Raw genomic sequence first — 19538 nt, forward strand, 5'->3', positions numbered from 1 at the left:
ATCAGGTTTTCAGGACGGGGGAGGGAAAGTCACGGTCACGTATCTCCTCCTCCTCGCTGGTTTTCGCTTTTTTCTGCTCGAAGTAAGTCTCCAGTTTCAGTCAAAGTGAAAAGGCAATAGGCAGCGATACAAATTTTACGACACCGCCTCTTGTACTGTTGCTAGGCAACCGGGGAGAAGGGAAAGTGTAGGGCGGAGACTGCAAGGAGCTGCCATTGGAATGACGTATCCAGTTTTAAAAATAAACGGCGCCTTAAGCTGCAACGTTACAGAACCGGATATGGCCGTTGGAGTACCACCCTGGAAGAGGGCGGGGGCTAGAAGTGGGCGGGAACTGAAAAGGCGGAAACGAGAGCTCAAATCCTCCCTGTTCTTTCCCGCCCGGAAAGAGCGTAGGTGGAGTCACGTGGTCAGGGTCACGCAGGCCGGGGATTCACGTGATCCGAAGGGGGAAGAGGACGGGGGAGGCGTCGCCATGGGCACCGCGCTGGATATCAAGATCAAGCGGGCCAACAAGGTGTATCATTGCGGGGTGAGTCTCCTCAGCAGATGCCGCTGTGCAAAAAGGCCTGTGGGGTGGGCACGGAAAAGGAGGCGGGAAGTAGAGTTTCTCCGTTTGTTTTTTCGGGGAGAGGGAGGATGCTTTCCTAGGGTCTTATTTCTACGTAAGTGCGCTTAGGATGGGGTTTCGGTTCCTGCTCTTGCTTCCGGAGCGAGCTAACAAGCTTATTATTGCTGTCTTGTGGTGATAGGATGAGGCGAGTGAGCACCGAGGACTGGCCTTGTCCATACGAGCACTGGCTGAGGTGGTAAAGCTCTCTGGACTGCACTGCTGCTCCTCCACGGGGGAGGAATATGACCCCCCTACACCAGCCTTCACCAAACTGGTGCCATCCAGCTGTGGGTACAACTCCCATCAATGCCAGCCCATGCTGGCTGGAGGTGGTAGGGCTTGTAGTCTAACATATCTGAAGGGCACTAGGTTAGGGAAAGCTGCTGTACACCTTCAAAGCTAGTATATCCAGGAGACCACAAGTCCAGAATCCTTCTCCTTGACATAGTTGTGTAAGGAATGTTTGTTTTGGGTATGGAGTTTCAGTCCCTCATGTAACTCCAAGGTACAGTCCAGGCACATGTTTGCCACTTCATCTTCAGTTTTGTTTGAATGTGCTAAGTTGCTGACATGCTATGATGTCTATGAAAAGTTTTGCTGTAGTGTTTATTCTAATTATGGACATGGCTGCCTTTCAGAAATAATAGAATGACAATTTTAACAAATCAAATCGATAAATCATCAGGATCCTACCGATGGGCAATTGGTGGGGAGAATTCAGCTGGGACAGGGGCAGGTATCTGGTGTCATCCTCATTCATGTCCCTTTCTCTCCTGGAGTGCTTTCCACAGAGCTATTGTTGGTAGATGGTCCTGTTGGGTGGGTTAAAAACTGCAGCTTGAGCAAAACCTGAGGTTTTTGCCTGCTTCTTTCCTAGGATTTCCCCCACTTTACAGTTGATTGCAGATGACTTTGGGGAAGAGGGGTGGTGGTGGTGGTGGTGGTGGTGGTGGAGCAGAGTCCAGCTGAAGCAGGCTCTGAGCGTTCTTTTGCCTGCCTTTCTCCCTCATGGAATTCAATATTCTATTGTAAACTTTAGATAGGGCCCAGCCTAAAATATAGTGTGCTTCTTTTTCCCAAGTAAAACTTGAATTGTGTGTGTTGTTGTATGTGCAGTGACGAAGGTGAGGCAGAGGGCGAGAGAGCATGAATTAATAGAAAAATGTGCATTATGGAAGGTGCCATTCTTGAAAACAAACAGAACAAAAGGTTTTTCTGGACTTTAATTGTCTTGTCAGCTGTGCAGGATGTGAATTCATTACTGCATCACAGTGAGAGTTACCCTAGGGAAAGAAGGGGTTAATCATCATAATGGAGCAATTAAAGGCTGTTCAGGGCAGAAGATTTCATGTAGGTGGTGAAATGGAGAGAATGAGGCCTTCTGGCCTTAAAGAAGATCTGCAGAGGCTTCTTAAAAATACGTTGAGTTCTAACATAACTAGAGATGTAAAATTTCTGGAAATTTTGAAGACATGGGGGGGGGAAACTTCTGGGGTGGGGTTTGGAAAAATGGCAATTTTGGGGGATAATTAAAAATAAGCAATCCTTTTTTTAAAGCATTGTGTACAGATCTAAAGTCACTTTGTTAATTTAGGACAGCCCTACCTACCCTGGTGCCCTTCAGATATTTTGGAGTTCAGCTTCCATCAGCCTCAGACAACACAGCCAATGGTCAGGAATGCAGGGCATTGTAGTGCGAAACATCTAGTGCGGAGGTAGAGAAAGGAGCATTAGAAAAGAGAAAGAAAAAGTTGGCTTGCCCACTTTTAGTTCTGGCTTCATCATTGGTGTTGGCACTGTTAGGGTTCAACATCTGATTTATTGGTCTTTAGGGAATGTGACAGAAAACTTTCTTCACCCCTGTCCTACACCGTTTATAATTTTAGGAAATGTTTTCTTTCTCTTCAAAACCAAAACACGCAGGGTGCGTTCAGACAACATGATAGTCAGTGGTGGGGTAATAATCAACTCGACACTTGTTTATCTAGGGGTACTTGTGGCGTTACACCCCACAAGTCAATTCCAAATGTATGTCTGCAGTGTATAAGTCTGTGGTTTTTAGAATGTTGGCCTGAGTAGGCGGAGTTAGAATGTCTTGGGAGGGGGGAGGAGTGATATATAAGGGAAGGACTGAGGGGATTGTGAGTTCTTGTTCTTTCCAGGGAGACTTGTTAGGGACTCTGTAGTGCTCTCTGTATTTATGGTACTTAAGTTTTGGGAAATTTGAGAGTCAGTGTAGTGAGTGGTGTCTTTAGAGTGTGGTGTGCACGTAGTGGAAGTATATTAATACTGAGAATAAATAAAGTTCAAGAGTGATTGTGTGAGAGAAAGGAAAGCACGAATGTGAGAGTGACAGGATTGTATGGAAGGTTTCAAAAAGGTTTTTAAATGTTGTTATTTGAAACAAAGCTTATGAACTTTTAAAAATAAATTTTGATTGTTTGTTTTAAACTACCACAAAAATCCCATGTGTCTGTTTGGCATTTATCATCTTAAGTTTATATCATTCAGCACCCACTCTGACGATCATTCACCTAAGCAGATATAACTCACAGAGCATTATTATATATATTAAATCCTTTTCCATTTTAAACCCCTTTCTCCACATAGTTTGGAGGAAGGTGGGTTTTATCCCTTGCCTCAGGCGTATCAAGCGGTGGTGCTTGGCTTGAGCAGGGAGTAGCCTCGGCCGGGTCTGTTGTTCAGAGCCTGTGTCGCCCCATAAGAAGTGGTGGCAGACGGCAGGTCTGGTGTTCAGAGCCTGTGTCGTGGCAGTACTCTCCAGACAACATGATAATAATCAACCATGGTGTGGATTAGGATCAGCATTGAGTTGACTATTAGCCCACGCTGACTTGACTCACTCATTCCCCACCCTCTCTGCCCCTATATTCCTCCCACTGGTATCCCATCAGCCATTGTTGCCAAAAATCTATCCTGCCAGTTGAACTAAAGAGGCAGCCACTGCTTTGAACACTCTTGCCTTACGACCGTGTGGCTGATGAAATAGCCAACAGTAGCAAGGAAATAACCAGCGTTGCCCTCAACACGACACAATAACCAATGCTGGTTCAAATAGCTAGCTCTGCAAAGCATTGGTTATTTGTGTTGGTTATTTCGGCCAAATAACCAACGGTTGATTAAAAAACTGTCCTCCATGCAACATGATAACCCATGGTGGGTTAAATAACCAACCATTAACTATTTATACCACCATTGGTTATGTCTGGACCCAGCTACTCGTTCTCCCAAATTGGCCTTGACATACCTAGCTCCCTTCTACTATGAATTTCACCAGAAGAAGGAGTGACTCATTTATTATTGGTTAATATGATTTTCAGTACAAAAATAACTAAAAGTAATAAATTAGATAGGGCTCTTTCCTCAGCAGTCAATTCCTACTGCTAAAAGTCAGTGTAAATGTAAAATTCTTAACAGCACTTCAGAATAATGTTCAGCCTTTGGCAAGTCTCCAAGAGAAAAGATTTTAAATATTGTGAGGCAGTGACTATGTTTTTTCTTGCTCCAGAAACGAATTCAAGTTGTTATGAGTCTCAGTGGGATATAGACAAAGATGTGGTGTCATATTCTGAAGGACATGTTAGGCTCAAAGAGCTCTAAGCCTAAACCAGCACCTTCCAATGTGCTTGCAAGATGATAGGAAGTGAGGGCAGATGCTGAAGCACTGTTATAATGCACTTCTGGTGTCCTACCACCTTTAGGATTTTGGCCACTAATTTTTGCACTAGCTGAAATTTTGGAGCAATCATCAAGAGCAGACCCATTCAGAGTGCATCAAACACTCTACACTCAAGATTACAAATGTATGGATGATTCTTGCCAGTTTTGATTCTGATACACTATTGTATCCTTATCTGATGGTGGTAAAAGGCACAGTGATGCCAGCATGCACGACTATAGGAGATTGGACTTCTCAGTTATGAGGCTTAGCCTTCCTAATTCCCAAGTCCTGATCTCTAACTGCTGTGATCTTCTATGAATTCAGCTTCAGTTCGCTTGCCATGAGTAAAGGGGAGAAAATGTATTTGCTATCATCCAGAACATGGGTGGCACTGAACTCCATGCCTCTCGTCCAGTACCGTCATGGTCATGTTAAGCAGGAAAGGGAACAAGCTGTCTTCTCTGTGGTAGCCAGCAATAGATATATTCAATGCCCCACCTGGGACTTTCCTCTTTTGCTTTTCTAGGCTTAGAAGCCAGACTGAGCCCATTTCATGGAATCTAAGCGTCAGGCTCTTTTCCTTTCTGCAATCACTAAGATTGGAGATGTAGCCTAGAGCAGGCTCAGTTTTCAGACACAGATTAACGCTCCTGAGGGGGAGAGGATGCAAAGCAATTCCTGGGAATTTATTTGCAGCGCTGGTTCAGAGCTTCTTCTAAAAAAAATGATCTGGGAGTAGAACATCAAAATAACTGCTTGGTTTACTCAGTGACATTGTCATAGTGCATTATAGATATTTTTTTGCAGGGATTCCCTAGGCATAGTTAAGGAATTTACAAATACATCGCTTTAATTATGAATCACATTGTTAATACAAGGGCTTGCTCTTCTTTAGGAAGTCATCTGCCACTACTGTGACACAAACCAATTGTTTCATTTTATTTATTTATTTATTTATTTATTTATTACATTTCTATACCGCCCAATAGCCGGAGCTCTCTGGGCGGTTCACAAAAATTAAAACCATTCAAAATATAAAACAACAGTATAAAACCATAATATAAAATACAATATAAAAGCTCAACCAGATAAAAACAGCAGCAATGCAAAATTACAAATTTAAAACCATGTTATTTAAAATTTATAGATTGTTAAAATGTTGGGAGAATAAAAAGGTCTTCACCTGGTGTCTAAAAGCATATAATGTAGGTGCCAAGCGAGCCTCCTTAGGGAGCTCATTCCACAGCCGGGGTGCCACAGCAGAGAAGGCCCTCCTCCTGGTAGCCACCTGCCTCACTTCCTTTGGCAAGGGCTCGCAGAGAAGGACCCTTGAAGATGACCTTAGGGTCCGGGCAGGTACATATGGGAGGAGGCGTTCCTTCAGATAACCTGGCCCCAAGCCGTTTAGGGCTTTAAATGTTAATACCAGCACTTTGAATCGGGCCCGGACCTGGACTGGCAGCCAATGAAGCTGGAAAAGGACTGGCGTAATGTGGTCTCGTCGGCCAGTTCCTGTTAGTAAGCGTGCTGCCCTGTTTTGCACACTCCCCATTTATAGCACCTTTTATCCTGGAGAATTGAAAAGCATATTACAACAGAATGACATACAGGAAGAACCTCATTAATGAAGTGGAGCTGCATTCTTCAATGACTCTGTTAGCTATTTAGCAGTGTTGCATAATAGGTGGTGCTGGTACATAAGAATGCTAGACAAACAAAATTATCTATGCTGTACTGTTTTCCACAAGTACTTTTTTTTCCTCAGCAGACGATGGTTTTGGATAATTATCGCAGTCTATGATTGCCACTGAAACCTAAGAAAAGAAGTCAAAAACTGACTGATTCCATGTATTTTTTGATTTTCCTCCATTTAGGAAGTTCTCACTGGAGTGGTAGTCATAACAAGCAGAGATGCACTTCAGCACCAGGGAATCTCATTAACAATGGAAGGATCTGTAAATCTACAGCTCAGTGCCAAAAGCGTTGGTGTGTTTGAAGCCTTCTACAATTCTGTTAAGGTACAAATGTTAAAATCATAGTTATCGAAAGCTTTCCTAAACCTATTCTGTATGTGAAGTCTTATATCAGTGATTTCCTGGTTTCTGCAGGGTTTTTGTTGTTGTTTATTTGCTAACATTTTCCTGTATAAATAATGAATTAATCATCATTTTTTCAAAAAACACCCTGGACCTTAGTCACTGACTGTGTCCAGACTATCAGTTTATTCAGCCAAGGTATGTGTATATGCACTCTCCCCCTTCACTGAATGCAGTAATCCAACCAGGAAGTCTAATTTACCACAGTTCCACGGTCTCTATGATCTAGGAAACAATATATATCAGAGTAGGAAAAATCGAGGATATTAAACCATGGTGTAAGTTGCTTTTATGTCTTGGCTTGTTCCAAAGCTGGTAACCATAGTTTCCTGGTTCATTAAACTTCCTGGTTTAATCACAGCTTGAGCAAAGGGCGGGGCGAAGGAGATAAGGCTTATGCATATCTCTGTTTAATAAGCTGAGATATGATTGTTCAGCCCATGCCAATAATTTGCCAAGTATATATAGGTATAAGTCACGGTGATTTGTTGTGAACTACTCAGGTTTTGAGGTGGTTGGCTATATTTCTGGTGGTTGAGAGAATTTGCCTTAGACTGTATTATTTTTATCCCCTACTAGCGAAGGAGGTATAGGCATGCGCAGCACATTTCATCAGGGTGTACCCCAGGGAATTTGATATTATTATTATTATTATTATTATTATTATTATTATTATTATTATTTAAACGTAAATATTTATTGAATATTCAGTCATAAAGGAGTTTATTTTCATTCATCAAACAAACTAAAGATCTGGGCTCCACTTCCATTAGGTCGCACAATATATGCATGCTTGTCATAGAGAAGAGTGTTAGCAGTTGATATAGATAGATGGATGAGTGTCTGTCTGCACAATTACCATATATTTATTTATTATAGCACTTCTATCCCGCCCTTTAGCCAAAAAAGATTCTCAAGGCAGCTTACAAAAATTCAGAGAGTACCTGTCCGCAGGCTTACAGTCCAAAAACATGACTCAAAAGGAGAGGGGATTGGGAAGGAGGGGGAAAGATTGTATGAAGGATAGTTTAATTGGATTTGTATTTTAAGTAAGTTTTATGTCTATTGTACACAACTCTGAAATCCATTGGATAAAGGATGATTTAAAAGATGTTTAAACAAACAAATAAATAAATAGAGATAGTAGACAACATCAGGAATCCTTTAAAAAATGTTGGGCATGTTTTGTTTATAAACTGGATATTAATTCATATAAAGCTTTTTCACTGCTGACATAATTAATTTTGTTTAGTTTAGAATAATTATCTAGGTTTGACCCCCTTCATTTTCTGTTTATATTTTTATGTAAATACTTGTATTTTGTCTTCAATTAAAAAAAAATGTAAGAATGCAGTTCTTTCACTATTGTTGTGTATGTTTCTCTTATTTGTTGAGTGGTCAAAGGCTGCAATCCTATTCACCCAGAGTAAATTATTAGATGTACTGGACTGGACAGATCACATTATTATACCGCGGTGGCAATAGTTTTACAAAAGAATATCTAATTCCATGGTAAATTCATGTAAAAATGTATTTTGAACTACCCCTTCTCGTCTGGTAACACCGAGCCAATTAGACTTCCACTGTAAGCCCCCAACTCTAGCGCTGGCAGCAGCCTGAATTCTGTGCGAAGCAGGATCATGTGGCCAAAAAGGCCCAAGAAAGCTCATGAATTATGACTGCCTTGAGCTCCTAATGAATATGCAGATAAGGGTGGCTCCTCTTCTTGGGCAAACAGTAGAACGCACCCTGATGAATGTTAATCAGGACCAAACGAAGGATGCCCGCTTTAGAGGGAGGGTGAGCATTATGTAGGCAGGCAGGCAGAAAGTGTCGCCAATCATGAGAGTGGCAGGGAAGCGGAGGTGGATGGGGAGCTGGAGGAGGCATGTTGCTGCTGCACCTGCTTTATTTCTTGGAAAATACCACAGGACACGCCATCGCTGATTATGGGAGCAGGGGGAGTGGAGGCTGCCCCCGGTGTGCATGCCTATGGAAGGAGGCGTTCATGCATCAGCAGCAGTAAGTGCATAGGCTGTTAGTTATACTGTTATACTGTTAGTTTTACCCTATCCTGTGCCTGTTCACCCTACCCAGTGCCTGTTTGCATTCTCTTCCCCTCCTTATTGCTTTACTATGATTTTATTAGAATGTAAGCCTATGCGGCAGGGTCTTGCTATTTACTGTTTTACTCTGTACAGCACTATGTACATTGATGGTGCTATATAAATAAATAATAATAATAATAATAGGAAGAAAGGGAAGAGACTGGCCACTGTGCAGAGAAACTTCCCCACCATCACCACCATACTCCTGGTTTGTAAGGTTTCAACAGTTAATCAAGGTTCTCTTCCTGAAACCATGAAGGATTTAGCTTTTAAAACCAGAGTGTTATGCTACAACTTGTAGTGTGATCTCGACTGATCAAGTATCAAGACACTTGTATGGATGTGACTTCCTAAAGCAGGAGTTGTGTTGCTAGCTAATAAAATGCCTTTTTAAAACCTAAGGCCTGTAACTTAGTTGTTTGAAAGAGTTACAGCTTTTCAGAAGAAAAAATGGATATACATAACCCTCACTTCATATACTTGAGAATGCAGTCTTGAAGTCCTGATCTGAACAGCACTAAATCTGGGGATGTTATAAAGCGATCCTTGTGGTTGTGTTGCTAACTGAGTAAACCTTAACTTCCCAACTTGATTATTCAAATATTTGGATAGTCATGGGAGGTATTTTATTTTTACTTATTATTTTCTGTTGAGCAATTTTTAAATTGCTAAGAAGTGAAAATGAAATGGACTTTTAGAAACTGTAGCTATGCATAGAAACATGGCATTGGACATGACATGAGGTTTTGTGCTTTCTTTTGATTGGAGAGACCAATCTGGGACAAGTGGTAACACCCAACACTTGATTTTAAGCCTTTGTCCTCTGCATCTTTCTCCTCAATATCTAATGCCTGTAGCCAGTCCTCAAAGCCTCTACAGGTCGCCAGTGGCTTCTTCCCAGGCCAAGCTGGTATAAAACTGATGTAATAAAATATGTCAGCTAGCTTAACCTGTATTGTAAACAAAAGGACAATATTTATTTATTTGTTTGTAATACGTCTATATCACTTAATATCTCTGAGAGGTTTAAGATACAAAAAATAATTAAAAACTTAAAGCAGAATCAAACAGTGAAACAGTACTGTCCTAGTCCATTACAAACCACTGAAAGCCTGTGTAAACAAGTAAGTTTTCAAAGAGTGTTTGAAATACGTTACAGTTTGTGCGAGGGTGTTCCACAGAGTGGGTGCCACTACTGAGAAGGCCCAGCTCCATTATATTACTTGGCAACATTCTGTTGGTTATGGAATTACCAATAAGGCTGACTTTGGAGATCACAAGGATTGACTGGTTGTATATAAGGACAGGCTCTCTGCAAGAAATTGCGGTCCTGAATTATTTAGGGCTTTGCATGTCAACAACATAACTTTGAATAAAGAACCTGGTAACCAGCTCTCTCTTTGGGTCTCTGTTGCTTGTACTTGGGAGTTGGTTAATGGTAACATTAATTCTTTTTAACTTTTCTATTTATCTCTTTCTTCCCTCCCCCTCTGTATTTCCAGCCTATTCAACTTATTAACAATACTGTAGAAATGGTAAAACCTGGAAAATTGCCCAGTGGTAAAACAGAAATTCCTTTTGAGTTTCCACTGCAAGTGAAGGGAAACAAAGTTCTCTATGAAACTTACCATGGAGTTTTTGTCAATATCCAGGTAACAGAGGGTAATGTATATACATTGTTTATTAATGTATAAACATTAATATTTATTGCATTTATATTTTTCTACAAAAAAAATGTTACAAAAGTTTGTTTGTTTGTTTAAAAAAAATACTTGTCTCAAGCCATCTGGAACTGATCGGTTGAGTTCTTTGGCCTGGTCCCCATCTTTTCTACATATTGATGTAGGCATAAAGGATCACAAATATACTAGAAAAGAAAAGTACATTAATATATATATTCCCTAATAATTTTATTATATGAAATAAAGCAGAACAGTGATCTTGGTAATAAAGTGGGCATGAGAAAGGAGAATACCTAATACAAGAGATAAATGTACAAACAGGAACAAAATCTATTGTTCTTTCAATTGCAGCCTGCCTTAACTGCCACTTAAATCAGACTTGTGATGTGTCTTCATCTGCACAATGCTCTTCCCAAACTTCATTCCTCATGCCAACGGTCTCTCTTAATGAGGTTCCTCTTACCTAGTCTGGGCTCAGACTTCCTTCCAAATAGAACATCTGCTGTAAGCAACAACATGGCAAAAGCTATGCTACCACATGCATACAGTGTTGTCTCCTGACTTCCTTGCACTCCACTTTATTTCTGCCTTTGAATTAAATGGCTTTTACTACAGTGCCAATGACTGGGAGTGGACAATTGCGCAGGGGGAAGAAGCCATTGTCGCTTCTTTCCCCCACAAGTGCCGTGTGTGACTGCACGGGTTGGTATGTCATCCAAACCTGATGTGGGGTGCAGTGGAGGTGGCTTTGTAACCAACCTACAACATGCAGTAGAAGTTGCAGGGTAGATATAAAGCCAACCTGTGCTGTATCGAAGGGGTTTATGTCAATCGTGGCAGCACAGGTGGCAGTGGAGGAGAACACACGATGGCTTCTTCCTCCTACGTGATCATCCAAACACATACAATGAATGTATGTGATAGCTTTACTCAATAACATATAGGAAATATAAGAAAGAAAAGATGGTTTAACAGTTGTTAAAATAGGGATTAATTGACTCAGGCACTTTTTTAACCATTTAGATGTGCTTTGAGTTTATCCTTGATTGAAAAAGATATCAATTCATTAAGTAAATAAATAACACAGTCCAACCTAAGTATGTATAAGTCTTGCTGTATGAGCTTATACAGCCCATTAATTTTAATGGAAGAGTTAGATACTTAAATGTGAATCACTGATAATTTCATTAAGGAACAAAACAAACTACAAAGGACTTGTTAAGTTTTGATGCTAGTAATCAAGGGTGCAGTTTGCAGATATATCGCCCAAAATTTTCTTCCAAACTACAAGGAGTTCAAATATTTATTCTTCGATCTTGTCTTAGTCCACTGGGGTTTTGAGGTTGTTTCCCATGGAATTCTGCCTTTGAGATTAATGGACCTATCCTGCAATTTTTCCTGAAAAGAAAATTTCTGCAATTTTGCAGAAAACGTAGATTTAACTGTTTTCAAAAGAGGCTGTAAATGCAAGTTTAATGATGGCTTGAAACAAATGTAAAGTCTATTTTTCAGATATGGTGGATTGAGTCCTCCCAGGCCAGTAGGGCTGCTGTGGGTCTCAGCAGCTGTGTGAAATGTTGGTTAAAAATAAAAAAAACATATAGCAAACCTGAACCGCTGCATACTCTTAGTAGTCCTCAACAGTTATTGGATCCTCTGCCCTGGAGTGTTTCATCTCAACCCTGTTTACTGTTTTTAACTTTTGTAAACTGCCCAGAGTTCGGCTATGGGGCGGTATATAAATGTAATAAATAAAAAAATAAAAACCATCTTTCAGTTTTTTAAAAAAACTTTTGAAGGGTGCAATTTATAACTTTTGAAATGAATATTAGTTGCCTAAGCTAATTGGGATCCATGCTATCCCTAGCAACTTCTCAAAATTGAGTAATTGACCACATTTTGCCTGTATTATAAATTACATTTTTATAGTTATACAATTTAAAGAACATTAGAGTATTCCCCACTGCTGTTTTTCTCTACTTTTGTACAAAATGTTTTTGTTATACCAACAACCGTTACAAAGCAATGCAGGAGTCTGTTGGACCACAGTAATAATTTTAATTAACCCCCTAACCTAGGGGGTTAATTCTACTCCAAGTTAGTTTTACTGTGACACAGGAACTAATATTGTCATAGTGCAGACTTGCAAATCTGATTTCTTATTTGTAATGTTGTTTTGAGAAAAACAAAGCATCTTAGGCTACTATTTTTGGGTTACATTGGACCCCTTTGATTATTTGCTATGAGCCTAGTATTTCACTAGTTATGTTCAATATTTCCAAGGCTTTCTGATAGCCCAGTGAGAAAGTTGAGTTAACATTGTGGGGTGCAATGTACCCCAATTGGCAAAGGCTATCAATGGCTACTAGCCCTGGTGGTTGTGTGCTATCTCCAGTATTCAAGGCAGTAAGCCTGTGCACCAGTTGCTGGGGGACATGGGTGGGAGAGTGCTGTTGCACCATGTCCTGCTTGTTCATCCCTGGCTGATGGCTGGTTGGCCACTGTGTGAACAGAGTGCTGGACTAGATGGACCCTTGGTCTGATCCAGCATGGCGATTCTTATGTTCTTGAATCGTTAGCAAGCCCAGTTTTGTTCTTAGAATGCCCAGTTGGCAAAATAAGGACTGACTTGTTTTGTGCATTCTTCTACTTGGCTCACACATAACAGTGGCAAATCGTGAGTTAATTAATCCACAATTTACTGCAGCATGTGCTGGATGTTTTCCACTGGTATTTTGCTTATGCATCCATGTTGGAGATTGCTACGTGATGTTTTCAGTATTACCCTTTTTCCTGTTCCAAGGTAGAAGGAAAAATCTTTTTGTGTTTCCTTTTTTTGCACAGTATACCCTTCGATGTGACATGCGACGCTCTCTTCTGGCCAAGGATTTGACTAAAACTTGTGAATTTATTGTCCACTCACCAGTAAGTTTGCTCTTGGGGTTTTTGAATTTAACAACCTGAGACTTTATTCATTTAATGATATTTGGGTTATACTGAGAAGACTCAAGGAATCAAATGTAAGACACACCGAGGCTAAGCTAATCATTCATCAGATTTTTGCTTCCTCTTTTTCCAAGCAATAAAAGGTATATAATTAATGTCCTTATGCATGAGAAATTCCTTATCTTTGAAAGATTTAATAACCCTTTTAAAGTTTTTATTTATTAAAACATTTGTATCCCGCCCTATATTATTGGGATCTCAGGGCAGTGTAAAGATAAAAGTAATTCAAATAGTATAAAACAATAAATATACACAGCTAAAAGCATATTAGTTTAATATTAACAAGCTAAAATGAGTAGAAAATTTAAAAGCAGTAAAAACAATTAAAATTTTGTGCAGCTTTTAGGCAAATTATTTGGCTGAAATAAGCAATGCCAATAACCGTTTTGCAGAGTTGATTGCTTGAACAACCGTTGGTGGCACTGTTGACTATTTCGTCATACAGTTGGTTGTTTTCGTCTACAGAGTTCACTGACAAGGGTGACCAGAGCGACAGCTGCCTCTGTAGTCCAGAACTCACAATGGCTGATGGGATACCAGCAGGACTGAGGAGGGGAGAGAGGGCAAGGGATATGTCAAACACACCGTTGACTAATAGTCAACTCGACACTGCCTTAATCCACACCACAGTTGATTATAATCATGTCATATGGCAAGTTCCCCCTTGATAATCAACTGCGGAGTTGACTATTAACCCACAGTTAACTATTGTGTTGTCTGAACTCAGCCATTGTCTAAGGTATATGTGAGTATTTTTAAAAAATTCTGTACTGAAGCTGTTCCTTGCTGCTGGACATAATGGGAGTGTAGTCCTAGACTATCACACTGCTACAGTCTTGAGTTTACTCTTTATAGTCACTAGAAGTAGTGGAAAGTTCATTCTGCAAACATTTCTCAGTAGGCTGGTGAGTGTATGTGTCAGATCAGCTGGCCAGTTAGGATGGCTGGCAATTCGCTTCCACCAAGGTCATCTTCTGGCAAGAGCGACTGTTCCTGTAGTAGTAATCCATTCTAGTTCTTCCAACACATGCTTTAAATGTATGCCTTTGTAGTTTCTCAGCTGCATAACTGAAGTATTAGATTGGCAGTTCAAACCCTCCTTTTCATTCTGTTGCAGCCCCAGAAAGGTAAGGCAACCCCAAGCCCAGTGGACTTTACTATTACTCCTGAAACTCTACAGAATGTAAAAGAGGTATGATGATCTTGCTGGAAGGGATACAGTAACCCCATGTATATCTTGGGGGTGGGGATGGGGGAGTTCTTATATAATGCAAAAACATTCTTTCACCCTCCTCAGATCACTTGTATGTATTGATTTCCCTCTTGATTTAGTGGCAATCTATAGGTGAGAGTCAATTGGAGAGGGTGCGTGGGTGCATAGAGAGTACAAATACAGGGCTTGTTAAGGTTGGGTGCCACATCTGACACAACCCCTTTATATTGTGGGGAGTGATAGGTACTCTTCCTGTTTTTTCCTTCGTTCTTTTTACTTCGCTTGACTTCTGTCATTGCAGATAGTACAGTAACTTTAGGTTTCATCTGTCGTCTTTGAGGGTGTTGTATTGCCTTTACTAAGGGAAAATCCTCAGCAAAATTCTGCAAGTTTGATATCAAGAAATATGACTATCCTTGGATATATTATTCCGTAGAATGTGTGCCACCTATCTTTGTCTGTACATCTACAAAAAGAAGTATTTTTTCATACAGCACATAGTTAAACTATGTAATTCACTACCAGAAGATGTAATTGAGGCCACCAACTTAGATGACGTTAAAAGGTTAGGCAGATTAATGAAGAATAAGGCTAGCAATGGCTTCTAGTTATAATGGCTATACCTTAGCCTCCAGTATCAGAAACAGTGTGCCCCATGTGCCAGTTGCTGGGGTACATGAGTAGGGAGGGTGCTATTCTGCTTGTGGGCTTCACATATGCATCTTGTTTGCCACTGTGTCGACAGAATATTGGTCTACATAGCCTTTGGTCTGATATAGCAAGATCCTTGCAAGGAATGAGGAAACTGGTAAACACAGTAATTCTTTCTTTCTGACATCCTTTTTGCATTTAGAGGGCATTGCTCCCAAAATTTCTCATCAGAGGTCATCTCAAATCAACAAACTGCACCATAACACAGCCACTAGCAGGCGAGTTGGTGGTAGTGAACTCAGATGCTGCAGTTAAGAGCATTGAACTACAGTTGGTACGAGTGGAAACCTGTGGTAGGTCGTTATGCATGTATATATAAAAATATTCCAAAGCATATGGCTTTACACTTTAAAAGCAGCAGAAATCATTACAGTATTTTCAATTATTAAATTGAAATGTCTGTTAGAATAGCTAAAGATTTGATATTTTACCTTGCTTACAGGCAGAACCATGGCAAAAGCCACTTCACATGTTAGCAAATTGCTGCCGAGAAGGCACATATATGTAGTAGGCATCCATGTACTATGTCTGTGTAGATCCTAACATGTAGTCCTATGTGTGTGTACAACCAATTTATATGCATGCGGGTTCATCTTATATTAAATCTTATTAGTAAGGGTTGATTGCCTCTTAATGCTGATTCTATCCCACTTTTGCAAAGGCTGTGCTGAGGGTTATGCCAGAGATGCCACTGAGATTCAGAATATTCAGATTGCTGATGGAGATGTCTGTAGAAATCTTCCTATTCCAATCTACATGGTATTTCCCCGGCTGTTTACCTGCCCTACGCTGGAAACTACAAACTTCAAAGTTGGTAAGAAGAGATGTCTTTTGAATTACTCTAGCTAGCATTCTCTGAAGGCCATTTTGAAATAGTTAGTTTGATATTATCTTATTATCTGCATTTGGCACTGATGGTGTCAAAAGCAGACTGGAAATGATATAGACAGCATCTCAGAGATCAAGGGGAGGACATGGAGCCTTTAACCTGCTTAATAACACCCAGGTTTCATGTCATCCAGGGACCTAAAACATCTCAATCTATGCTTGCTGCCTTGCGTGGATACTTAAACATTTAAGGAATGGGTACTAATCTCCTTGTCTCTAGTTAAGTATTTCAAACCATTTTACAAGCCATGATTGTGCTTCTAACATTGCAGGGGCCTTTGCTTCAGGGTTGGAATTTATTATGTGATCTGTACTAATTCGATGACTTTTTTTCTTCCTCTAGAATTTGAAGTTAACATCGTTGTCCTCTTGCATGATGATCACCTCATCACAGAGAACTTTCCACTGAAGCTCTGCAGGCTATGATTAATTTGGGGGTATTGTTTCAGAACTATGGGACCAGGTGCATCCCATCCATTGGTAATCCAGTGGATTGGCACTGCAGGAGCTAAGGAAAGTGATTACTCCTTTGTATTCTAATCTCATGACAGTAATAACAGGGTATTTGAGTGGTGAGCTGGAATTATAAATTGCAAGTGTAAAAGTGCTTTCACACAGACAGTATTCAATAAGAACTAGAAGAAATTTCTCTTTAGTCGTATTAGGGAGCAAGTATTGATCAGATGTTGCAGAGGTGGTGCTGTTTCTGGTGAAACTATTGCAGACCAGTTAGAGAACTACCTGGACTATACTTCTATATTTGTTTGTTCCTTTGTATGCGGGAGTTCTAACAGGTCTTTTTGGCAGTATTTCATTCTGACTAAAACAATTTCACACCCAAGTCTTAAGAATTTGCTTAGTGGCTTAAGACTAAACCGATTTTGTTAGTGTTTGTAAGTTCTATTAAAAACAAGATATTTTAAGTCTAAACATAAGTGATGGGAATTGTGCTTACCAAAACAGTTGACTTGTAAACTAGAAAGGAACTGAACTTTTTCAAAACAAAAGTGTTTTGTTTTTAAATTCCCGTTTCCTTTGTCAGCATTTCAAAGAAAGACTTAACTTTGAATACTTTTGAGCATCGATCTCCTTTTGGGGTAACATAACAACCAGTATCAGAGGATCAGCTGTAAGGATTCAATATGGTTTGCATGCTTGTGGGCATTACACTGCCACCTCCTGGTAAGATGGCCATTTGAACAGAGTGAAATTTACTTCAGGCAACATAGGGGAAAGAGTGACTTTTAGAGGACAGAGAAAGAGAGGAAAGAATAATTATGATGTTGCTGCCTACCCTTTGAAGGTATCATCCTCTAAGTTCCATAAAGAAATGTTGATATGCCGTAAGATTGGTGAGATTTTAAGTGGCAGAAATGGGCCGTCTGGCTGTGGCATGATCTTAAACCCTGCCTCCTAACATACGTCAGTGATGGTTGATAGAGTGAATGAATTGCTCATGAGGTTCTAAGTGTTGTATACCAAATAAATAGTTGGCCATTTCCATGAAGGAACTGAAATTATTGTGCTTTCCAAGAAAACAACACAACAGAAACTTATACCTGAACTAAAAAGCCACCTCTTTTTGAATATTAAGGTTAGGGACTTCACTAGAATATCCAAGTCCCCACACAATTCAGTAACCCCTTCCCACTCTGATAAAGCAGGGACAAATTCATAGAAAGTTTTTGCTATATGTGAGAATAGAAAATACACCCTACTGGTACCAGTATGAGTTGAGATTCTTCATGGTTCTGGGGTACCCTCAAGGAGAAGACTGACTCCTTGCCCCCTTTTCATATTGAAGCCGAAATTCTGAAAAAGTATCCAGAACTTTACAAAACTCTAAGCCAAGATGGCTTGAAAGAGTTGTAGGTTATTCCATGGAATTATGGATGAGTCCTCACATCTGATGCTGTTACGCACAAGGACTCTTTCATAGTACACCACATTAAAAGAAAAAGGGGTGCTTTTGTTTTCAAAAACATAGGATATGTGGTCTTACTACCCTTTGTGATGTCATCCTGACTGAAACTAGATGAAAAATGATTCACATAGCCCCTTTAAAAACACATCTTAAAAGAATATAGGGATGATACTTAGCTGGCAGTGTTGTTGTAAAGATTACCAAGAAGGAAAGACAAAACACTTAAGTGCTACGTATAAATTCCAAGTATTAGCAGTGTCACACAGCTCAGTGACTATACACTTGCAGGCAGCCTCCATGTAAGTATGGCTTGGGGTACAACTTGCCTCTCGGCCAACCTGCACTCAGATGCATTGTTTATATGAACCATTTCCTCCAGATGGCTAAATAGAACCTCCATGTTCAAAGGTAAGATATAATTACCTGATATGGGAGATAACACCTTATATCTTACTTCAGTACATCTATGGCTGGTCATTTACAATGGTACTGCTTTTGAATAGCTCATTAAACCATGAGGAATAGAAATACATTTGACCCGCAGTCTTAGGTATCCTATCTTTATAAAAGGCTTTTTGATCAATCAAGCATACATGATAATGGACAGCCTTATTTTGCATTTGGCTAGCAGGAATAATGCCTGATAAATGACTAGTACTATTAGACTACTGTTAGCTACGCTTCTTATTCTGCTCTTTAGTCTTCGGCATATAACAGTATCAGGAAGAATGCCTTTTGTTTTAATACAGGTATGTATCTTTGTTTTTCAAAATAAATATGTCCTCTCTGTGTGTCTCGCGTTATTAAAAGCTCTGGTCTCAGTCTGCTTCTCTGTTACTTAAGATAACAAAGGAAAGGGTGCACATTTTACACCTGTTCCAAGTATTCTTCAATTTGCATTAACCAGGCATCTTTACCCCATACTGACGTTGGGGGGTAAAGTGTGGCAGCTAAGTCAAGTACCAGTCTGAAAGCTAGTCACCTATTCCAGCATATTTTAAGTCACTCTAGCAGTGAATTAGAATGTGAGAAGCATGTTGGCTTACCTGAGATCAGCGTCAATCTAGGATTGTGATTTAAGCATGATAAAAGAATGCACACAAATTATTATGACCTGCAGACATACGCTGTGAGTGACTAGTGTATGTCAATACTGTACTTTAATAGTTGTGAGCTTGCATTTCAGTAACTCCCCCACTGAATCTCCAAACTTGTTGATATTATTCAAATTCTTATTTACAGATGAATTAAGCAAGTTTTGCTTTTGGAGTATCAAGGCATGATTAAGTAGTAGTTGATTAAGCAAATTCTTCGGTGGGGGGGGAGAAGGAAGTTCACGTTCAGAAAACAGGCTATTTAGAGAAGCTCTTCAGTTTCTTAGTCAAACTTTTAAATGTACCATTTTGAACTATATACATTGACCTGGTTCACATGATCGCTGCAGCTCACCATGGTGGGTTGAGATGCCTGTGGGTGCTAGGTTGCCATTTCAAGCTGTCATAGCAGCTTCTCATGTCATCTGAAGCCACAAGGGTGGCTTGTTGGGACAGTTAACAAATCACTCTATAACAGGCCATGGGTTCTGGGTGGTTTGTTAACCACCTCAACAAGCCAC

General features: G+C 40.1%; 1 protein-coding gene across 1 annotated transcript; it reads left to right on the forward strand.

Annotated features, from left to right (window-relative positions):
- The first annotated feature begins 417 nt into the window (after nucleotides 1-417).
- VPS26C (VPS26 endosomal protein sorting factor C) lies at nucleotides 418-18712 on the forward strand. The gene is made up of 8 exons (XM_063126632.1): nucleotides 418-532; nucleotides 6170-6313; nucleotides 10002-10151; nucleotides 13026-13106; nucleotides 14305-14379; nucleotides 15254-15404; nucleotides 15773-15925; nucleotides 16343-18712. The coding sequence occupies exons 1-8, from the start codon at nucleotides 476-478 to the stop codon at nucleotides 16423-16425; spliced, it is 894 nt and encodes a 297-aa protein (XP_062982702.1). The 5' UTR covers nucleotides 418-475; the 3' UTR covers nucleotides 16426-18712.
- Nucleotides 18713-19538: the final 826 nt, after the last annotated feature.

This window comes from Elgaria multicarinata, chromosome 5, assembly GCF_023053635.1.
Source record: "Elgaria multicarinata webbii isolate HBS135686 ecotype San Diego chromosome 5, rElgMul1.1.pri, whole genome shotgun sequence".
NCBI classification, from domain to species: domain Eukaryota; kingdom Metazoa; phylum Chordata; class Lepidosauria; order Squamata; family Anguidae; genus Elgaria; species Elgaria multicarinata.

Excerpts from the sequence above, each read along its gene's own strand:
- VPS26C (XM_063126632.1), top strand. The coding sequence starts at position 476 with ATGGGCACCGCGCTGGATATCAAGATCAAGCGGGCCAACAAGGTGTAT. Across the intron at positions 10,152-13,025 it reads GAGTTTTTGTCAATATCCAG|TATACCCTTCGATGTGACAT; the intron begins GTAACAGAGGGT and ends TTTTTTGCACAG. Across the intron at positions 15,405-15,772 it reads GGTACGAGTGGAAACCTGTG|GCTGTGCTGAGGGTTATGCC; the intron begins GTAGGTCGTTAT and ends ACTTTTGCAAAG.